The 22614-nt window shown below is 37.4% G+C and overlaps 1 protein-coding gene across 1 annotated transcript in view; it reads left to right on the top strand.

Moving 5' to 3' along the window:
• Window positions 1–39: 39 nt before the first annotated feature.
• Window positions 40–22614, top strand: part of LOC111045427 (nuclear cap-binding protein subunit 3) — a 33934-nt gene continuing 11359 nt past the window's right edge. The window contains exons 1-8 of the mRNA XM_039436971.1: window positions 40–356; window positions 4112–4296; window positions 7505–7647; window positions 8995–9173; window positions 10573–10645; window positions 10706–10807; window positions 13613–13795; window positions 21313–21532. Of these exons, the coding sequence (XP_039292905.1) occupies window positions 90–356; window positions 4112–4296; window positions 7505–7647; window positions 8995–9173; window positions 10573–10645; window positions 10706–10807; window positions 13613–13795; window positions 21313–21532 (1352 nt within the window). The 5' untranslated portion in view covers window positions 40–89. The remainder of the gene's footprint in view (window positions 357–4111; window positions 4297–7504; window positions 7648–8994; window positions 9174–10572; window positions 10646–10705; window positions 10808–13612; window positions 13796–21312; window positions 21533–22614) is intronic.

Raw genomic sequence — 22614 nt, forward strand, 5'->3', positions numbered from 1 at the left:
GATAACGTGTGCTGTGATATGGAAATTGTTCTATATATTATGTATAGTCGTATAGTGCCAATGGTGGACGGTGGTATTGGATTTTCAAAATGGCGTTTGTTGATAGAGTGGATTCAAGGGGTGACGGAGGGAATTTAATAAATTTAGAAAATGATGGCGATGTTGCAATGGAAACTGACGAAGAATGTAGCAGCAACCATGGTGAAAAAGAAGGAAACAATTCCATGCAAGAAGAAGCAGAAGAAGGAGAACTTATTGATCAGGATGAAGGGTTAGAAGAGCCTGTTTTTAATGAAACAAGGCCTTTGGAAAGACCAAAATTTCCTCTTACAGCCCCTGGAACTCCTTCTATTAAGGTATGTACTTTATATTTCTACAATCATCTCGACAATAGTTATTCAAACTTTTACCAATGTGAGAAATGTTCATTTGTAGCTTCCTAACAATGATCCCCAAATACATAACCTATAATCGATTCAGTTCTCTAAAAATTTGTATTATTTATTGTAGATATATGTTAACCATTATATAAACTTCAGTTGAAAGTATACAATTATTTTTTATTTCACTGGTTCATTACTGATAATGAATATTTAACTTATTCCCAATGATCCACAACTACTTAACCTTCAATTCATAGTTTACAATCTCTCCAATCACTGTAGATAATAATAAATTATGTTATATACCATCATATGAACCTATACAGGTAAAAGAATATCTATTTTACTGGTTCATAAATTGAATAACCTTCTAATTACAAATTTAAAATTCTCAGTGTTGTAAGTTAAAGGTGGCATATTAATGTTGCTTTAGTAACATTTATTGTCGCTGAAAATAGTAGCATTTATATTAATTGTATGTACTTCAGTATTCATAACAAGGTAATTCGGTTTTTAATAGTCAATAAAGTAATAACTCTGAAGGTACATGAAGAGAAAGAACAAAAACGTAAAGGAAAAGGCTTACTCAACGTGAAACATTCATAATATAATTTTTAATCTTTTCATAAGTAAGTAAGACTTGTACTTTCGTATTATTGATGAATTTATAATAGTGTATATTATATGATTGTATGTATTTAATAAATACTTACAAAGGAACAAATAAATTTGATTTGAAACTTCACCAATTATCATCACATCTCATTAAAGGAGTATTTTTGATTGTATAAATATGCAATTCAATTTATATAATTGTTTATGTGCACAAATAAGCATTTGTCTGTGCGAGGGAGTTACAAAATGTCCTTATAACAGGAATGAATTATTTTTGAATATGTGATGTAATATGTCTTTTATAGATATATTATATTTTATTATGTTGATCTCATTATCTATGTATTGTTCTCATATTTTTATATTTTATTTTATTATGCTTATATGACTTTGTTATACATTGTATCGATGTTCACAACAATAAAATAATTTGAATTGAATTGATGAAATTAATGAATACGTGCAATGATCGAATCATCTTATCAAGCACCTATTGGCGGGGTTTGAACCCGTGTTAGCAGACTACAATATAGTGAGGTCCACGTTATAATGGCAGTGTTTGATTAGCAATTGTATTGCCATTCTTGTCTATCATTCAACAAAGTGGATAGAGCTATCTCTTTCTCGCTTTGCTCTGTTGCTAGATCGTCTCTCAACAATGTGGCGAGAACATCTTGGGATGCAGTATTTCAGAACCCAGGTGACTCTGGTTTACTTGGGAACTTCTTCAAATTCTTCCAGGAGAAATTTGATAAATTTTTTCCAGAAATTCTCAAGACATACAGCTCTCGGCGACCACAGAAGAGACAGGGCCGTATGAAGAGTCATCAGGAGTGGTATAATGATGATCTTGCTGCGATCAAGGAAGTTATGTTGGCTCTAAAAAATAGGTGTGAAGGAGGTGATGATGGTGACAGGAGGAGATATAGACGTGCTAAATCCATCTACAAGAAGCAAGTTGAGTTGGCTAGGAAGGTAGCAACAGCAGCCAAAATTGACAATGCTCCAAACCGCTGTAAGGCAGCCTGGGATGTTATAAATTCTCATCGTTCCTTGCCAGTGAGAAAATTGGAGTTTGCGAGTCCGGATGCATTCAATGATTTCTTCATTGAATCATTGAATAGCATTGTAGGTGAACTGCCCACTGCTGCTGCAGACCCTGCTGAACTACTGGCTGCACGAGTTCCAGCAGTGCATGCACGCCTCTCTTTCTTCCGCCCCATCACTTCATTGGCCCTGAGGAAGATTGTCAAATCATTCAAGCCATCGAAAAGTCCTGATGTGTATGGAATGTCTGCATTCATGCTTCGTGAGGTGATTGAGGAAATTTTTGATCCACTTGCTGTGGCAGTTAATGATTGCCTGAGGACTGCCATCTTTCCAGACTTCTTGAAAACATCTAGAACCACTCCGGTTTACAAGAAGGGTGACCACCAGAGCCTAAACAGCTACAGGCCTATATCCATCACTCCAATCTTTGGTAAGGTGGTTGAAGCAGTCATCAAGCCCCAACTTGAGGACTTCTTTGATAGGAATAACCTTTTTTCAAACATGCAATTCGGTTTTCGCAGAGGGAGGTCTACTTTTGATGCGGTAAATCGGGTTGCTGAACGGATTGGTTCAGCTTTTGAGGATGGTGAATCCCTAGCACTGACTCTTTGTGACCTAAGCAGAGCATTTGACTGCGTTGACCATGGAATTTTGTCTGATAAGCTCCATTACTATGGGATTGTGGACTCAGCTTTGTCTCTATTGAATTCCTACCTGACTGGGAGGGCACAAGTGGTGTCTCTTGGAGGAGCTTCTTCCAGCCCACTCCCTGTGAATTTTGGAGTGCCACAGGGTTCAATACTGGGACCATCCTGTTTATCATAATGATAAATGACTTGGACAACAACGGCTCGACTCTGCTATTTGCTGATGATACGTCCTTATTGTCATCTGGAGTGGACCTACAGCATATGCTAGAACTGTCAGCAGAGCTCCAATCTTTAACCTCATGGTTCCAGGCAAATCGCTTTCAGTTGAATGAGAACAAGACACAAAACATAATCTGCAGTTTGTCTCGCAGCCTGCCAGCTGAACAGGACCCTGTAAAGCTGTTAGGGTTTGTCTTGGACTCAAAACTGAACTGGGCTAGCCACATCCAACAAGTGACCAGGAGGCTGTCGCGAATTTGTTTCTTGTTGCTGAAGCTGAGGGGACATGTGACAGAGGCATATCTGGTAATGACTTACCATGCACTTTTCCACTGCCATATCTCCTATGGTCTGCTCATGTGGGGTCATTCAGCAAGGGTGGTGGAAGTACTTAAGCTGCAGAAACGGGCTGCACGGATTATAACTGCTAGTGAACATCGAGCACACTGCAAGCCCCTTTTTGTAAGACTGGGTATTATGACAGTTGTCAGCCACTTCCTTCTTCTCTGCCTGCTGCATGTCAAGAAGAATCAGCATGGTTTGTTGACTCGGAATGATGTGCACCATCACAACACTAGGCATCGAGAGATGCTTGACATCCCGAGGGTACGTCTTCAGAGGTCGCAGGTGTGTTATGGGAGTGCAGCATTACGCTACTTCAATAGACTGCCTGCAGGAGTGAAGCAGTTGGATTTGCGTGATTTTGAGAGAGTGGTGACCGGATTTATGAGAGTCAGAGCCTACTATGAAGTGCGTGAATACATGAGTGATGATCTGACTCAAATTTTAACTACTTAGTCACTTTCTGCCATCTTGATCTTGACTTGAGTATGAAAGTGTTGTTTTTATTGTGTAATGACGCCATCGATCCCACAGATGTGGGTAATGGATGAAGAAGGAGGTATATAAGGTATAAGGTATATAAGAATTGATAATTAATTTAAAAAAATATTTCATCTTGATTATGGAATTATTGAAAAATATAATTTCTTGCTTACTAAAATATAATTGATTATTTTAAACGAGAATGAACCGTTAATATTTCATCAATAAACCTGTATCAGTTACCGTCTATAGAAGGCATTGACAAGACAGAGGATCGGCAACGTTTTTCTCCTATCTTTCTTCACTGTCATTATAACGTGGACCTCTCTGTAGTATGAACTTGTTTTAATAAATAATATGTACTTGCAGGGGAACTTTGCGCCGGCTGGAATTGAAAAGAGGTTTGGGAACCGGGCTGGCGGTTTCGTAACTGGGGTCGACATATTCAGTCCAGAAGAGCAGGAGAAACTTACCAAGCGAGCACAACGATTTGGCTTGGATCCCAACGAAGCGAAGCCTTTAACGCACAAGAAATTGAAACAATTGTACAAAAGGTAATTATCCTCTTTCAATGTTTATTTAATACTGTGTGGATAGACTATATTATCCCAATCATATTGTATTTTATGATTTGTGGCTCTGTAAGGCTGGGCATACACCGATTAGTCAAGACAAGACTAGTGACGTTTAGTCACAATACTTCACCTAGTTGCTTCTGAAGACATGTCTAATTGCAATGACTAATCAGTGTGAGTTGCGTCATAAGCAACAATGTCAAGTATTATGACTAAACTTGTCTGATCATGTCTTGTCTTGACTAACTGGTGTGCGTCTAGCCTTAAGGCTGTGCAAAGGCTAAAAATAAACTTTCTACTCGTGATATTTTTCTAAGTTTTTCGATTTGTATATCATTAAGCTGTCAAAATAAAAAAGTTTTTCAGGAAAACATTTTTTTCCGATCATTACCGTACTTTTTGAGATATGAGCGCCTGAAGTTTGAATTTTTGGGACAGAACATTTCAAATTCGGTAAGAGATAAATCCATGAGATTCCGAGGATAGATTCTTCATGGTATTGTTAATCTAGTAAAATAAAAATTTCTGAAAATATCAATTTTTGATAAAGTTATACAATTTACTAAAAATGACCAAAAATAACTCATAAAAGGTTATCTTTGGTAAATTGAATATCTTCATGAAAACTTGATATTTTCAAGAAATTTTTGTTTTATTCAATCATCAATACCAAGAAGAATTTATTCACTAAATCTCATGGATTTATCTCTTACCAAATTTGAACTTTAGGCGCTCATATCTCAAAAATTAATAATCGAAAAAGAAGTTAGATAAGTTGAAAAGCAAATTGAATAAAATTATTTCACTAAAGCATCACTGATTACTGAAAAATAATGTATTATGATTATCCCAATCATATTGTATTTTATGATTTGTGACTCTGTTAATGAATGGACCAACTAATTAGTTGGTCTCCTACATGCGACTGAACACTGACGTTTTTGTGGTAGGGTAAATAACTTGTCAGATCACTTCCTATTATATTGGTTGTTTTTACATTTACCGTCAGGACATCACGGAAGTTGGTATCTCATCTATAGTGAGATAAAGTCAGCACCTGATCAACATTGGTCTGGTAACCTTGTCTGTTATCAGGCAAAACAGATAGCTCTATACCCTTTTCTACTCCCGCACTTTGACAATGAATAAAACTTTGTATGGATCAGTAAGTTTGTATTTAATTTTTGTAAGGTAGACATGTATATAAAGTTTTGTTTAAATTAGTTTTGAATATCAAATCAGGTAGATGACGTCTCCCATTGTCCATGCACTGAGTAAACCGATTTTTGGCGTTTGTCAGGACTCCTGCCAGCATTGCAGGCGTTATGTTAGCAATTTTCGAATCTTGTAGGGTCCTTGGAAGGTTCAAATTAACAAGGGATTTCATAAACCCTCATAGAAAAAAATCACAAGGGTTCAAATCGGAAGGGGCTGGCCACTCCAAATTGCTCATTATTGAGATGAGGCGTCCTGGAAAGTACTCCCTCAAAATTAAAGTCACGTTCAGAATGCTCCTGCACAATCGCCATCTTGTATGGATGAAAATGAAGATCATCTTGAAGAATTCGTCTCACAGAACGATTGGATAGTCCAAGAGCAGATGCATGTTTGCACGCAGAACGCTGTGGTGATCGCAACATTGAAACTCTCGCTGCCTCAATGTTCTCAGGTGACGTAATGGGCCGAGGGACTTCAGTTCTCCGTCTTGTCGCACTTGCAGTTTGTCTAAACGTAGTAACCCACGTAACAATTGATTTCCGGTTCGGGACAGTAGACAAAGGGGCTAAATTAAAGTGATTTCGAAATGCCCGCTGGGTTGTGGTCACAGAACATCTGCTCCAAAAATAAGTCTCAACGGCAAATGCACGCTTCTCATTGTTCCAATGCATGATGGCGAATGAACATGTCGGGAAGTAAACTTTATGATTTGAACTCTCCAACGATACCAAATTTTCTCTACCACGACATCAGCTGACTGAATGGCGTTCACTTAAGAAGGAAGTTTTGCTGCCGCAGCCGGTATATCTCAATATGGAAATGCATTACTTAATCGTGAGAAAATGATTTCTCTTGACAAATAAAATATATATATTTGATGTAGAGTAGATCATTACTTACAAGAATCTGTTGTTCTATCATTCTTACTTTGTAAGATGAATCTCCATATAAACGTTGTCAACGTATAAAATTGGGCTTGGTAGACCTATAACCGTAGAGAAAAGATCCTAGATCGTTTATGCTCCAAATTTCACTATTAACTCAAGCCGATAGTCCAACTAGTTTTTCGTGAAGCTATGTGACGCTGGTAGTCCCTCATACTGTGCCGTTCTTAAACTCTCACCCCAACAAAACAGTAATAATAGGCAGTCGTCGACAGTAATTGGCATGAGTTACAAAAATCGGCTTATTGTCGTCCACTTCCTATTATTACTGTTTTGGAAAGAGTTGGAGTGTAAGAACGGCACAGATACTACCATAGTCACATACTTTCACGAGAAATAATTACTAGGTTGCTTTAAGTTAGTTTTTAGTTTTTGACTTTTTCATGTATGTTTTGGAAAGAAATAAGTGATTGATTGATTGATAGGACTTTAGTTAAAAATGATATTTGGAACATGAACGACCTATACATTTTCTTATTCTATCAATCAATCATTTATTTCCTTCCAAAACATACATGAAAAAGTCAAAAACTAAAAACTAGCTTAAAGCTAAAGAGGAATAGTGACAGTTTAAAATTATTTTTTTTTTACAGTAAACTCGTTTATACTGTAGCATGCTAAATCTATCAAATACATGCGATGCGCATCGTTTCTTTATGGTTTAACGAAGTATCCTCGCTTTATTGAAATTGTCATTCCAATATTTTCTTGTAATTCCATTCATAAATAGAATTTTTATTTGAAATAACTCTACTCAATTCAACTCAACTAATTAACTCTGTCCCTCTCCAACACAGGCATACGCATCTTCTGTTATCGACAGACGACGAAGTTATCATTTGTTTTTCCAAGGATGAATAATTATTATCCTTTTCATGTCCTTCAGCGAGTTTTCCTAAGGATGAGACCTAAGGAGAAGAAGAAATAACTCTACTTTTCATAATTTCTGATTATGTGTAATGTATCAATTGGAAGAATAAATTAATTTATTATTATTTATTGAATGGGAAATATTTTGTTTGCAGCATGGGTGTGAGAGAAGGAGATGAAAATATCCGATTCGACACACTGCACATGAAAGGCACGGAGGAGATGAACAGTCAGGATGTGTTCAACTATTTCAAAGACTATGCACCTGCCTCAATCGAGTGGCTGTCCACTTCTTCATGTAAGTCACATTTTACCTTGAACTGTAGTGGGTACGCGACAGGGTGGTGTCACCCCGTCTGCTTGTCATCTCGACATTTTGAGCACAGGCGACAGCTTAACCCCCCCCCCCGTCAGCATATTACCATAGAGAAACAATAGCATAATCCCATGGTATAGGGCGTTTATGTCGCAACTTTTACTGTTATCTCAAGCTGATAGTCCACTTAGTTCTTTCCTGTGAAGATTTATGACGCTAGTAGTCTCTCATATTGTGCCGTTCATACACTCTTACCCGGTCAAAACAGTAAAAATCGACAGTAATCGGCTTGAGATAACAGTAAAAGTTGCGACATAAACGCCCTATACCATGGGATATCTACTTACGCTATTGTTTCTCTATGATATTACCTACTGGAATGGCAGGCTCAATTTTTTTCACAGCTTAGCCTATCGTTATTTCCCTTATTGAAAAAGTGTTACTAAACACTTCTAACTAGACAATTTTCTTAATTCTTCTAAACACTTCACTACTTATAAATTTGTATATTTATAATTTTAATGTACAAAACTCTATAATCATAATATTATTATAACCATGGAGGAGAAACTAGGCTGAATCTCTCCCAAATTTTGATAAAAAGTTGATGCTGTCTAATTTAGTTCAAGAAATCGCTTATCACTGCTTCGCCACTTGATTTTCGGTTCAGGAATAGTTATTTGATAATATTAAAATAGATTATTGGTTTTTTGAAATGCTTATTCAACCTAATCTTCCTAATTTTCATTTACATAATTAGTGTTACTAAACAATAGATTATTAGGTTCAACTCACTCTATCTCGACTCGAATCGTACGACTCCAGTCGAGGATACTCCAGTCTCTCGACCTTATGAATATATATTTCTCATTGTCTTGTCATTGTCATTTTCTTCTCATTGTCTTTCTCATTTTACTTCAGTTCCATGCTACTCCATTTATAACCTCACATTATTATGAGTATAATTGTCTTATCCAATTTTATTATTGTCTTATCTAAAATGATAAAACATCACTTTCATAAAACATAACCTCACTTTAATTAAAAATGCATGGTACTATGCAACTCAAGTCGAGGCTCGACCAACATGTCGAGTCGACGCTCGACTCAGTCTCACAGTCGTTACGTCGCGGAGATAGAATCGACTGGTCTGAGTGTCACCATTTGAAAACACATGCTGCGTCGAGAAGAGACGAGAGTCGCAGTCTCTTCTCGACTTGAAGCGAATTGAATCTTAGTTTTCATTGTCATTAAACAATAGATAATTCATTTTCTTGAAATGAATATTCGTCCTAACTTTATTAATTTTCGCAATTTTCTTTGTTACAGGTAACGTAATGTGGCTGGATGAGATATCAGCGGCACGAGCTCTTCTTGGTCTATCGAAGAGAATAAGGAACTTGGAGAGTGGTCTTCCAAAAACGATAAGTAGAAGTAATGATAGTGACAGCGACGAAGCTATGGAAGAGTCCATTCAGAAGAGAAACGGAGGTGATGTTGCGTCTGAGGTAAGAGTAACTTATCAGTTGTAACAATTTTGGATTTGTGAGTATCCAGCTGTAGAGCCAAGCCATACGAAGCGTTTTTCAGACCAGTCGGCAAGGGCAGGAAGCTCTCCGATTGGCTGATTGGGACAACTGATTTATGTTTATGTTTTTGAAGGGACAGATTCAAGGATCCAAAGGTTCAAAGAACCCTACACGTCAACCGAAGCTTATTGTGTGTCCCAAGTATGTTAGTTGGGTAAACCAATACCAGCTGTGTCCTTTACAAGGTCCAGGAGTTTTTTCCCTGTACTAACATTCCATTCCTCACATTGTTGCTTGCAGCCAAACAGAGCCCTTCTCCTCACCCCTAGTCTCTCACAATCCAGTATGATATGCTTGGCAGTCTCTTCAGACTGATTACAAAGCCTACACATCTGACTTTTATTTCTGAGTCCAATTGTGTGGAGATGTTTCCTGAAGTGGCCATGTCCAGTTATCAGGGCAATCAACTGCTTGACCTGACCTCTACCCAGACTCACCAGTCAACTGGTGAAGCGAGGACTTGCGTCTGCCAGCAGCCTTTTGCCAAGTGCTTGACCAGGGTGACCTTGCCATTGCTGGTGATGTAAGTCCCTGGACCATTTACTATGGGAGGCAGTTGTTCTGCTTATGCCACAGCTTGGCTCTGGACCAAAGAATGGCATACTGGAAACCCGCTTAGCAAGCTCATCTACACGTTCGTTACCTCCTATGCCTACATGGCCAGGTACCCAACCAAGATACACAGAGTTGTGTGTTGCAAGCCTGCTGAGTGTTTTGTGACACTCCCACACCAATTTAGATTTGATTTCATTGGAGTCAAGAGCCTTGAGGGCCGCCTGACAATCTGACAAGATTACTATATGCTTGTCTTGCAAGACCCATTGCATACTAACACTACATTATAATGGAAACAAATGAACAATTAACATATTCATAACAGAAAATAAATATGTAGATGAGTAGATAACTTCTAGAAACATTGAGCTCTCTGAGATCTCCCTTTTGGTAGAGAGTTAGTGGGGAGGATATTTTTAATATTCTTTCCGAAGAATGGACATTGATATGTCCAAAGCTCCGCCAATTTATGTAGATGCATAACAATATAATTATCTATAGTTATTATATTACAGATTACTTTTCATATCATATACTTTCAATAATTATTTTCTTAGTCTATATTATGTAAACTCATCTATAATTTTGCTGTATTGTAAGCTATTGTATATAAGTGTATAAGCCAGTATATATTGTAATCTACATAAATAAAGTACTCAATCAATCAATCAAAAGAATGGATCGGGCTATTAATAAGGAATTGTTACGTATTTGACAGTGCATCTCAGTTGTAATGATAATGTTGTAATGATGATTGTTGAAGGATTCGGATGGCGGAGTTTCGATAAGCGAGGTGGTGGTGGGCACCGAAATACCGCCGGGTCTGTGGCGAAAAGGTGCCTCTCATCCGTTGGCGGTGGTGGGCACCGAAATACCGCCGGGTCTGTGGCGAAAAGGTGCCTCTCATCCGTTGGCTGAATGCATTCTGCTGAGATTCGCCACCAGGCAAGACAGACGAGTCAACAACGCCTCCCGGTTCAACAGTCACGAGTTTGCTGGTAATTCAACACTAGTGAGGTCCACGTTATAATGGCGGCAGCTGATTAACATTGGTGTTGCTATCCTTGTCTATCATTCGACAAAGCGTATAGCTGTATCCCTTTCTTGCTTTGCTCTGTTGTCAGCTTGTCTTTCAACAGTGAAGAATTAATAATTAACAAAATATTTCGTGTTAATTATGAAATTATTGAAAAATATTATTTCTTGCTTGATAAAATATAATTGATTATTTTAAACTAGAATGAGCAGTTAATGTTACATCAAAAAACCTGTATCAGCTACGAGCAAACACGTCCTCCATTCTCAAATAAGAAGAGTCTATCATGTAAAAACAAAAGTGCATAAATTGGCTGAGGAAAGGAGACTCAATTTAGACTATCAGCATCTCCTATGATTATAGTGAGGTCCACGTTATAATGGCAGTGTTTGATTAGCAATGGTATTGCTATCCTTGTCTATCATTCAACACAGTGGATAGCGCTATCTCTTTCTCTCTGCTCTGTTGCCAGATCGCTTTTTAACAATGTAGAAATATAATTAATTAACAAAATATTTTATCTTGATCATGAAAATTCATTATCATTTGATTAAAAATATAATTTATTGCTTGATAAAATGAAATTAATTTTTTTTAAACGAGAATGAACAGTAAATTTTACATCAATAAAGTACTCAATCAATCAATCAAAAGAATGGATCGGGCTATTAATAAGGAATTGTTACGTATTTGACAGTGCATCTCAGTTGTAATGATAATGTTGTAATGATGATTGTTGAAGGATTCGGATGGCGGAGTTTCGATAAGCGAGGTGGTGGTGGGCACCGAAATACCGCCGGGTCTGTGGCGAAAAGGTGCCTCTCATCCGTTGGCGGTGGTGGGCACCGAAATACCGCCGGGTCTGTGGCGAAAAGGTGCCTCTCATCCGTTGGCTGAATGCATTCTGCTGAGATTCGCCACCAGGCAAGACAGACGAGTCAACAACGCCTCCCGGTTCAACAGTCACGAGTTTGCTGGTAATTCAACACTAGTGAGGTCCACGTTATAATGGCGGCAGCTGATTAACATTGGTGTTGCTATCCGTGTCTATCATTCGACAAAGCGTATAGCTGTATCCCTTTCTTGCTTTGCTCTGTTGTCAGCTTGTCTTTCAACAGTGAAGAATTAATAATTAACAAAATATTTCGTGTTAATTATGAAATTATTGAAAAATATTATTTCTTGCTTGATAAAATATAATTGATTATTTTAAACTAGAATGAGCAGTTAATGTTACATCAAAAAAAGCTGTATCAGCTACGAGTAAACACGTCCTCTATTCTCAAATAAGAAGAGTCGTCTATCATGTAAAAACAAAAGTGCATAAATTGGCTGAGGAAAGGAGACTCAATTTAGACTATCAGCATCTCCTATGATTATAGTGAGGTCCACGTTATAATGGCAGTGTTTGATTAGCAATGGTATTGCTATCCTTGTCTATCATTCAACACAGTGGATAGCGCTATCTCTTTCTCTCTGCTCTGTTGCCAGATCGCTTTTTAACAATGTAGAAATATAATTAATTAACAAAATATTTTATCTTGATTATGAAAATTCATTATCATTTCATTAAAAAATATAATTTATTGCTTGATAAAATGAAACTAATTTTTTTAAACGAGAATGAACAGTAAATTTTACATCAATAAACCTGTATCAGCTACCGTCTATAGAAGGCATTGACTAGACAGAGGATCGGCAACGTTGTTTTGCTATCTTTCTCCACTGCCATTATAACGTGGACCTCACAATAGACATGAGTTGGAACACTAGCGCTTTCCATGGAGAAGATGTGATCTTTAGCAGGAGAACGTTTGCCACTAGGCGCCTATTGCCCCTTGTTAAAATACAAACTAATTACATTAGTACTATAGTCAGATGGTTATTAGAATAGGAAATCACTATAGTTATTTGTGCAACTAGTGCGCAAAGTGTCAGTTTGCTGCACCGAAAGAAACGTTTACGTCCGAGCCGTAGGCGAGGGCGGAATGGTTTCTTGAGTGCAGCAGAGGAACTTTGCGCACGTATTTCACATTAAGTTTTTCCTACAGTTACCATTGAATATGAAAAGTGGGTAATTATGGGTAAAATTGCCTGAAATGCATCAAATGTTTTTCTGTGTAATTTTATTATTGATAAAAACCTTAATCCTAAAATCATAAAGTCCTCGTTGTCCTTGGTTATAATATATAATGTAATAATAGCGCGTTGTGCTTGGTTGCACCTCTGCTCACTATAGCAGCCACAGCAGTCACTGTTACCAACTTCATTTTGATTTTGCTGCACTGTTGCTCCATATAACCTACTAAGTATTTTGCGTTGCCATGTTGCAAATCTGGAGTGCAGAAAAATTTTTCCCGCACTAGAGCGGAAAAGTGATTCTTTGCGTTCTGTAATCAGTGCAGCAATGGCCACTTTTCAACGTAACTGTAGGAAAAAATATTTGCTTGTATTTTCTCAGGCATTCAGATCGCGCTAGTTGATTCTCCAGTCAATTCCACATCCCCTATAGTCTAATGGCCCGATTGCACAAAAGCCTAAATTTTAATCATTATTAAATTCCACGAGACCCAATCAGAGTAGGTTCTTCGAGAAGAAGGCTTCTCTGATTTGTTCTCGCAGCATTTAATGGGGATTAAATTTAACAGACTTTTGTGCAACTGGGTGAGTGCTTTGTTTTGTAGATTGGGGACTTTAAAGAATGTGAAAACCTTTAAATTCTGTTTTGAAAATTCGAAATCTAATAGAAGTTGTTTTGATTTTGCAGGTTATGTGGGTCTGATAAGTGAATCGAGGAAACGAAAACTGCAGGAGTCGATTGGAGGAGGCGTGGTGTTTTATGATACGGGTGACGAGGTGTACCAAAAACAGGCGTCCGGCGATCCATCCAATCCGTGGGCTTCCATCGCATACAGCTGGGGTGCTTTCGACCGAAACAAAAACAAAAGGCGTGAGTTTTCTAGGCGCTGTTGAAATTGAGTATGCTAAGTTTATGCACCTCTCAATAACTATCATACATCACTTAAGACAGTGTAACAAACAGTTACATTAGTACCGCTAAACTGTAAGTAATTCACATTGTGAAAAACTCGGATTATAAAAAAATCTTATTGACCGAGCGAAGTGAAGTCTAAGATTCAAGTCGACGATTTTGCATTTCTCTTTATGTTTAAATGTTTATATGTTGCGCATTTACGGTGAAACGCGGTAATAGATTTTCATGAAATTTGACAGGTAAGTTCCTTTTTAAATTGCGCGTCGACGTATATACAAGGTTTTTGGAAATTTCGCATTTCAAGGATAATATAAAAGGAAAAGGAGCCCCCTTCATACGCCAATATTAGAGTAAAAATCAGACTATAGAATTATTCATCATAAATCAGCTGTCGAGTGGATTATAAATTGCAATTCAATATCTCAATGTAACTTGGTGAAAAATGAGATGCTGTGTGGACTATTAATTGCATGCCTCATTGAATGCAATTTTTATACACTATTAAATGAGCTATTGATAACATAGTATTGTCTCTCGACCTTTCTCTGCTTTGAACTTGGGCTGTCCTGTGGCCAGTATGTCTTGAAGGAGATTAGCTTTTGATGTTAGCATTCTTGATACACCAACCCCAACAGCCATTAGCCGTTTTCACACCGATATCTCGCCGACACGACATACAGACAGGATTTATTCTGATGGACAGTATAAGAGGAGGCTGTGGCTTATAACTGCGCGAGGTCTACTGTTCACAGAACTACTAGTATAACGTCAAGAAAATTATGCCGAGAAGGAGTGAGAGGGGTATATATCGTTTAGCCCAGGTTTTTTTTTTTTTTTTTTTTTTTGTTATTTCTATTAAAACTAGTCACTAGGACTAACCATTAATTTTGTTCTGTTATTTCTTATCCTAAATTAATTTTTATTGCTAAAGTCTTCCAGTGAAGCCTACAGTTCCAATCTATAATTTCACTACTTTAAATTATTTCACTACACTTTTATTCAATATACTTTAATCACTCCACTAGCACTACACCAACTCGAAGGGCTTTGTTCTCTTCAACCTCCTGTGAGTTCAGTGTTGTCTAGTAGTTGGATGACTTCGGTGTTGTCGTGTTGATGAAGACGTGACTCATGATGGGCTGCCAATCGTCTTATCTCACAGGTCACATAGGGGATGTGCAGATCTCGGTGCAAATCGCTGTTCCTTATGTACCAGGGCGCATTCACCATGTTCCGCAGTACTTTGTTTTGGAATGTTTGAATCTGACTGATGTTAGATGTTCTAGAGCAGCCCCAAAGCTGAATTCCATACGTCCAGACAGGTTTTAGAATTTGTTTGTAAATCAATAACTTGTTGTCCAATGAGAGTTGTGATTGACGGCCCAACAGCCAATAGATTTTACTGTATTTGAGTCCTAGCTCACTGCTTTTCATCTTGATATGCTCTTTCCATTTCAACTTGGCGTCAAGAGTCATTCCAAGGTATTTTGCTGTGTTGCTGTGTGGTACTACATTCCCATTCACATTTATTCGAATCGGGTCATTGATAATTTTGTTTGTGAAGTTGATATGAATAGACTTCATCTCATTTAATCGAATTCTCCATTTTTTGTCCAGTCACTGAATCTGTTGCTAGCATTCTGTAGTTTTGTGGCTGCTTCTTGTACTGTTTCCCCTTCTGCCAGTATTGCAGTATCATCAGCAAAAGTAGCTATTGTCACTGCATCCAATTCAGGAAGATCGCTTGTGTACAGCACATAAAGAACTGGTCCAAGAACACTACCCTGTGGAACTCCAGCCCTTATTTCCTTCAATTCGGAGACGTCGTCACCTTGTTTTACTCTGAATAATCTGTTGTTGATGTATGATTTTAAAAGTTTTACAAGTTGAGTGGGGAGAATTTTATGAAGTTTAATGATCAGTCCTTCATGCCACACTTTGTCAAATGCCTGTGCCACATCAAGGAAGATTGCTGAACATATCGATTTTTTCTCTAATGACTTCTCTATTACATTGGTGATTCTATGTACTTGGTCCAGGATTGAGTGCTTCTGCCTGAAACCAATTGATAAGCTGGTATCAGATTCCTGCTACTTATGATGGGAGTCAATCTCTTCATTAGCAATTTCTCAAAAAGCTTTGAAATTACAGGTAGAAGAGATATTGGGCGGTATGATTTTGCTTCTTGAGGACATTTCCCAGGCTTTTGCAACATAATGACTTCTGCCACCTTCCAAATTGTAGGAAAATGCTGTAATCGGAGTGATGCATTGAATAAGTATGTTAGCATGACAATACCTTTCCTTGGAAGTTTCTTCAAGATTTCACCTGTAATCAGATCAAACCCAGGTGCTTTTTTGGTATTCATATTATATTTTATTTCTTCTTGAACCTCATTTATAGAAACTGGATCAATCTCTGTATCTAAATCATCCATTATATCTTCTTCAGGATCAATTTCAGATTGAATGTTGTTTGGCTGGAAGATTTCTTCTAGATGATAAGCAAATAAATCTGCCTTTTCTCTGTTATTTCTTGCCCAAGTACCATCTGGTTTTCTAATTGGAGGGGATTGTAATATTGGCCGCTTATTCTTTTTGTTGCTTTCCATAATGAATAATCTGTACTGGCATCTGCTGTCAAATTTTGAAGGTAGTTATTAATGGATTCCTCAGTTAGTTTCCTTATCTCTCTTCTCAATTGTTGTGTTTTGTTATTCAAGATATTTTTGTCAGCAGGATCACGAGTTTGTTGCCATCTTCTTCTTGCCCTTCGTTTTTCTAAAACAAGTTGTCGAATCTCCAGAGGGTAATTGCATCCTTTTGTTTTCCTGGTATATTGTCTGGTGTTTTTCCAGGCTGATTTCTGGATTTGCCACATGAAATTTTCTGCGGCTTCATCTAGCTGCTCAGTTGTTCTAAGTGGAATATTCAAGTTGATTTCATTCTCCAAATCCACTTTAAAAGCTTCCCAGTCTGTTGTTCTGTTGACTAACATTGGTCTGTCTTCTTTCTTTATTATTCGTTCACTAAGTGTGAGAATTACAGCTGAATGATCAGAATCCAGGTCAAAGCTCTCTTCAATGTCGATGAAATTACTGGATATTCTCTTTGTTATGAAGAAATCTAGAAGATCTGGAGTTTTATTCAAATCTGTTGGCCAATACGTAGGTGTCCCTGTTGAATGGAATTCGCAGCCCAGCTCCTGGATAGCCTCTCTGAGTTCTTTTCCTTTGGTAGTCGTGAGTCTTGAACCCCAATCCTTATGCTTGGCATTAAAATCTCCACCCACTATGAATCTATCTCCAAGCTGATGAAGAATATTTGTGTAATCATTTTTCTTTAAATTGTAACGTGGTGGAAAATATGCAGCTCCAACAAGTATTTTCTGGTTGATGGACTCTATTCCAACTACAGTTAGCTGTATTTCATTACTTTGAATACTGAAGTCTTCATAGTGTTTAATACTCTCCTTCACTATTACAGCACTTCCACCTCTTGCTTGATTTTGAGGATGAATAGTTTCGTAAACATTATATCCATTGATTTTGAAGTGAGTCTGCTCAGTTGAATGGGTTTCAGAGATGAGGCAAACATCTATATTTCGTGTCTTTAGAAATATTTCTATTTCTTGTTTTCTATTATTATTGATATTATTTATTCCATTGGCATTCCAGGTAGCAATCCTTATATCTTGTTGGCTCGCAATATTCATTTTCTAGTTTTCTTCTCGATACTCTTACTCTTCCCTTCCAAGCTGTCAAGTCGTCCAGAAAGAATATTTAAACTGTTCAAAATTTCCTGCAAAACCTTATTGACTTCAACTGGTTGTTGTTGTTGTTGCTTTGGTTGGCTCTCCTGTTGTAGGCTTGGAGTGGGTTTCGTTACTTGGGAATAGGATATTTCTCCAGTGTACTTTTTTGAAGTGAAGTTTCTCTGTTTAGTTGTATGTGGTACTTCGCTACTTCTTTTAACTAGGTTTTCTTTTTCAGTTCTTCTTCTCTGAAGTTCTTTAGCGATGAGACAGCCTCTGTAGTTAGCTGGTGAGCCTCAGCACAATTGAAACATTTGGCTGGGGTTTCTTTAGCCTTAGTACACGAAATAGTCCAGTGTTTTCCAGCACACTTCACACACACAGGTTCATGTTGACAGTATGTCTGTGTATGACCAAACCGTTGACAACGTTTACACTGTGGAATCATTTTATTACTTCTAATTGATTCAATTTTCACTTTCATGTAGCAAATATGTTTAATTTCAAATATTCTTTTTGTATCTTCTGTATTCTTGAATGTTAACATGAACATTGGAAGTCTGATAATGTGTTCTTTTCCATCTTTCTTCACTTTTTTTATTTTGTTGACAGCACTGATTATTTGAAAGCCTCTGCTTAGAAGATCGTTCTTTATATCCTCTGGATCGCATGATGGATGAAGCTCTTTAGCCATGACACGAATTGGACGAGTTTGTTTATTTTCGTACGTGTGCCATTCATATTTAGCTTCATTCAACATCTTAGTTAAATCTCTGTATTCATGTTCAGTTTCAACATTCAATTTTAGCTGGTTGTTGTTCATCATGTTGGCACTGAATTGAGATTTTTCGATTTCAATGCCTCTTTAATTTTCGAATACTCTTGTATATTGCTTAATATGACTGGCGGTGGCTTGTTTCTCTTTTCTGTAGGTTTCATACTTGTAGAATCAGTTGCAGGCCTTATTTTTTCTGGTGAGTCACGGATTTTTCTCTTCTTTTGTTTAGGGAGAATCCATGCAGTCTCTGATGCTACCATTTTCTCTTCTTCCTCCCATTCGGTGGTGAATAACTTTTATTGCTACTTCTAGAAGATGCTGGTTGCATTGTATGTGAAGCTGAAGATTGAAGATTCTGTGTGGTTGTAGATGCTGATGAAAATATCTCTTTCAGCTGATTAATCTCCAACCGTGCTCTCTCCAACTCCTTTTCCAGTTTATGCATTCTTTCTCTCTCTTCACTCTGTTGGAAAGTGACTTCTTTCCATGCATTGTACAAAAACTGCTCCGTTGCAGTTTTCAGTTGGTTCGTTTTTAGAAACGATTCTGGGAAGTGTTGACGTTTCCAGTCATTGACGCTGGTTCAACGCTCCTAGCCGGTGTTAGTTGACTCATAGTTGCGTCGTCCTCTGTTTCCTCCTCCTCTTCGAACTCTGGCAGTAGGAAGGTTGGCAATCTTTTGGGAGTCGACATTCCTCACATTCTTTACATTCCTTAGCCGGACTAAATGATAATTCAGCACTGAACTGATTTTTCGGCGCAGGGCACTGAACTCGCGCACAACAATTAAAACACTAAACTCAGCACTTTAACTATTGCATACACTATTTCAACTACTCTAACTAAAAAAAAAAAAAACTACGTCTGCTCGCTACGACTGCTCGATCGATACTGAGAAGCCCAGGTGCTCGATTAGTCTAGGTGTTCGATTACCCCAGGTCGGACCAGGACCAGGTCTAAACGAACAGATGAGACTCAGTTATACATAATACCGGTTTTTCTAAAATATTGACCCAATTTTAAACAGTTATATTTATTTTTTTAAATTGTGCTCACAAACCAATTTTACATCAAATTACTCACAGAAGAATCAAGTTGATGATGATGTATTATAAGTGTTCTATGTGCCATCCTTTTGAGGCTCGGATGACATCTAGACGGTAGCCAAATTCATCCCAGACTGTTCGCAAGATGTCTTCTCGGACTGTAGCTACTGCATCGTTTATTCTGGATCTTAGCTCCTCAATATCAAGTGCTAAGGGATGAACATAAACACGATCTTTAACGTATCCCACAGGACAAAATCATACGTTGTTATGTCAGGGGACCATGGAGGCCAAGAATGCATAGCCTAGCTGTTTTGTGGTCCTGTGCGCCTTATGCAACATTGAGGCAGGCTGGTGTTGAGGAAAAGGCGTACATCCTTGTGTCATCAAAAGGAGGGCACATAGAACACTCATAATACATCATCATAAACTTGATACTTCTGTGAGTAATTTGATGTAAAATTGGTTTGTGTGCACCATTTAAAAAATAAATATAACTTTTGAAATTAGGTCATTCTTTTTGAAACACTCAGTATATACTGTATGTATCTTAAAGTATGTATTTCCTAAATTACCTTTATTAAATATGTGTTTTCCATATAGAAACTAGTTTTTTTTTCAATTTTTCCTCGGTTTAAACTTAAGATTTAGAAACCTCTTTTATAGTGTTACTCTGTGAGTCATTAAATATGTAGTCCCTTAAATGACGTTATAACCAAGTACCATTAAAAACTGAATGAAAAAGAATGAGAAATTGTCAAAGAACCACTGATTTATTGATAATTAGAAGACCGGTTTCGGTTATAAACTCAGAGTTTATCAGAGATTGACAATGGTGTAATAACCGAAACCGGTCTTTCTAATTATCAATAAATCAGTGGTTTTTTGACAATTTCTCAGTCTTTTTCATTCAATATGAATAATTACCACAATATCAACTTCTCAACTACACAAAAAGGGAAAAACCATTAAAAACACTTCATTCACAGGGGCTACTTTTTAACAAATTAATAGAAAAATCTTGTATATAGTACCCTTTATTTTTTTAAAGTTTTTTAAAAATAAAGGGTGCTACAAGATTTTTATATTGTTTTTACCAAGTATCATTGTATTTATGGCTTAAGGTGCGTACAGATTTACGCGCCGCAAACATGAGCAATTCACTTTTAATCAGCTGATGCCAAGCTTTTTATATCTGTATCCTACAGTTTCTGTGAAAATACAGATATAGTCAGCTGATTAAAAGTGAATTGCTCATGTTTGCGGCGCGTAAATCTGTACGCACCTTTATATTGGAGACAGTACTTACATTAGTTGCATTATAGTGAGAATCACGCTGAAAAGTAATTTTAAATTATAAGACTACTAAGTCTTATTTCTTAAGTTTAAATAAATATAAATAAAAGTACCATTTTAAATTGTATTGTTGCATGTTTCAATTCATGAGAGCCACATTCAAATGAAAGACATAAGAGCTGTTTATTTAATCATTCAGAATTACACAACTTACAGAAAAGTATACGACAGGTTCACGCCCAAAACGGTTCCAATTCTAATTCATACAACAGTCCAAATGTATCAAATCAAATCGTTTATTGCACAAAAATATATACAGAATACAACTGAAAGGAAATTGACAACTTTGTGCTACACGTCGGCAAAAGAAAACTTGTACGCCGACGTGGAGTCTTAATATAACTTATTCACTTATACATTAATATTAATATATAAAATGATCCTACAATATTATAATATAGGCTAACAGTAATTAACATTCAACCAACTAAATATAGCTATAGGTTATTTGTCACTTCAATTACACGCTCAATTTACAATTCAAAACACACAAAAATCATTTTTAGCCATGTCATTTGACAATTTGTTTGTGTTGCCAGTAGGCCAAGACAGTCCGCCGAAACGACCAACACCCCCTCCATCGCCTGTGCTGATGACGTCACGGCATCCGATGAGGAGGAGGGGTGCGGGGGACGACTCGGGGGGTGGCTCGGATGAGGACACAAGAGGAGGAGGGAGGGGCGGCAAGATGCCGCGCATGAGGATGCACGCCGACGACCTGGAGGAGAGGCTCAAGGCTAGGAGTCTGGAGAAGAGACGGTCAGTTATTTCAACATTTACTCATTCTTCTCTCAACTGTCTGGTAGCCTACCGTTTATCATAGACAAAAAATAGTACAGAGTGCGGCATCATACTATTTCTTTTTACTTTCCTTGTCCTATTACCATAGGTAAGGAAAGTATTGCTTTCCCAAAAAACGTTAAGGTACCCAAATTTATAAATTGGTTTTTGGGTATTGGTCTGTGTGTGTGTGTGTGTGTGGTGTGTGTGTGTGTGTGTGTGTGTGTGTGTGTGTGTGTGTGTATGAGTGTATGTGCGTCTGTGTACACGATATATCATCTCCCAATTAACGAAATGACTTGACATTTGGAACTTAAGGTCCTTACACTATAAGGATCCGACACGAACAATTTCAATCAAATGCAATTCAAGATGGCGGCTAAAATGGCGAATATGTTGTCAAAAACAGGGTTTTTCGCGATTTTCTCGAAAATGGCTCCAACGATTTTGATCAAATTTATACCTAAAATAGTCATTGATAAGCTATATCAACTGCCACAAGTACCATATCTGTAAAAATTTCAGGAGCTCCGCTCCATCTATGCAAAGTTTGAGTTTAGATTTCCAATTATCAGTTCTCAGATATAATTTAAACGGCAATTTTTGAGTGGAAAAGATTGAGCATGAAAATCTCTACAATTAGTGTCCAGTAACATTTTCACCTAAAATTGAAAATAAGCTTGAAATTTGAGAAAATGTAAGTATTCAACTGCAAACTGTTGGCAACTGTTGATTCTATTAAATTATTCACTATGAAGAGATAGCAGATCTCGTGTGTCTCCAGCGTTATTGTCCTGTCACCAGCTGGCTCAGATCTTGAATAGTAGACTTGAGATGCGCGTGAACACTAGCGTCAGGTGATCAATTTTCATAACGGCAAGGAAAGTTATGTGAGTGCGCCACACCAGATTTTTTTGAAATGCTTACTATTCAGTTAGTTGATGACATAGCGGAGTGCTAGTGGTCACATTCGAGAAGCGTGATTTTAAAGTTTTGCTCTGGCACAGTTCAGTCGCCATTATGCATTGGAACAGCGTGTAGCTTGTGCTCGCCGTTGAGGC

This window comes from Nilaparvata lugens, chromosome 10, assembly GCF_014356525.2.
Source record: "Nilaparvata lugens isolate BPH chromosome 10, ASM1435652v1, whole genome shotgun sequence".
In the NCBI taxonomy this organism is placed as follows: Eukaryota; Metazoa; Arthropoda; class Insecta; order Hemiptera; family Delphacidae; genus Nilaparvata; species Nilaparvata lugens.